The 407-nt window shown below is 28.7% G+C and overlaps 1 protein-coding gene across 1 annotated transcript in view; it reads right to left on the bottom strand.

The window, feature by feature from the left end:
- LOC107605564 (homeobox protein knotted-1-like 1) overlaps positions 1 to 407 on the bottom strand; it is a gene marked incomplete in the record, with an annotated part of 12,642 nt that overhangs the window by 9,440 nt on the left and 2,795 nt on the right. Inside the window, 1 exon segment of the mRNA XM_016307478.2 lies at positions 283 to 407. This exon segment is cut by the window's right edge and continues 8 nt beyond it. Within this exon segment, the coding sequence (XP_016162964.1) occupies positions 283 to 407 (125 nt within the window).

Raw genomic sequence — 407 nt, 5'->3', positions numbered from 1 at the left:
GAGTATTTTTTTGGTTAAACTTTTATTTATTTAATGCATAATTTTTTAAAATACAACAAAATTTTCAGTTTTAATTGTTTAAAAAATAAAACCCTAAAATAAAATTTTAATTCTAAATCTTGTTTTCTGTATGGACTCATAGTCTTTGCCGACATTGAATTTTAGAAGAAATTGTGAAAAATTGAGAAGGGGGTGAAAAGGGGAATAGGGCACTTGTTCATCATTACCAACCCTATAAAGAGAAAGTTTTATAATTTAATTAAATTAAAATACAGACTATACCTTGGAAGATCCTAACGGGTCCATTGCAAAGCATATTTAGCTGTGTTTCTATTCTTCTCATGAAATCCATAGCCTCTTGTATAGGCCTTGTTAATTCCTCTCTATACTTCACAAGCATGTCATAG

The sequence above is a fragment of the Arachis ipaensis genome, chromosome B06 (genome assembly GCF_000816755.2).
Source record: "Arachis ipaensis cultivar K30076 chromosome B06, Araip1.1, whole genome shotgun sequence".
Lineage (NCBI taxonomy): Eukaryota > Viridiplantae > Streptophyta > Magnoliopsida > Fabales > Fabaceae > Arachis > Arachis ipaensis.
The sequence above is the reverse complement of the archived record's forward strand: the minus strand, read 5'-3'. Positions and strand labels throughout refer to the sequence as shown.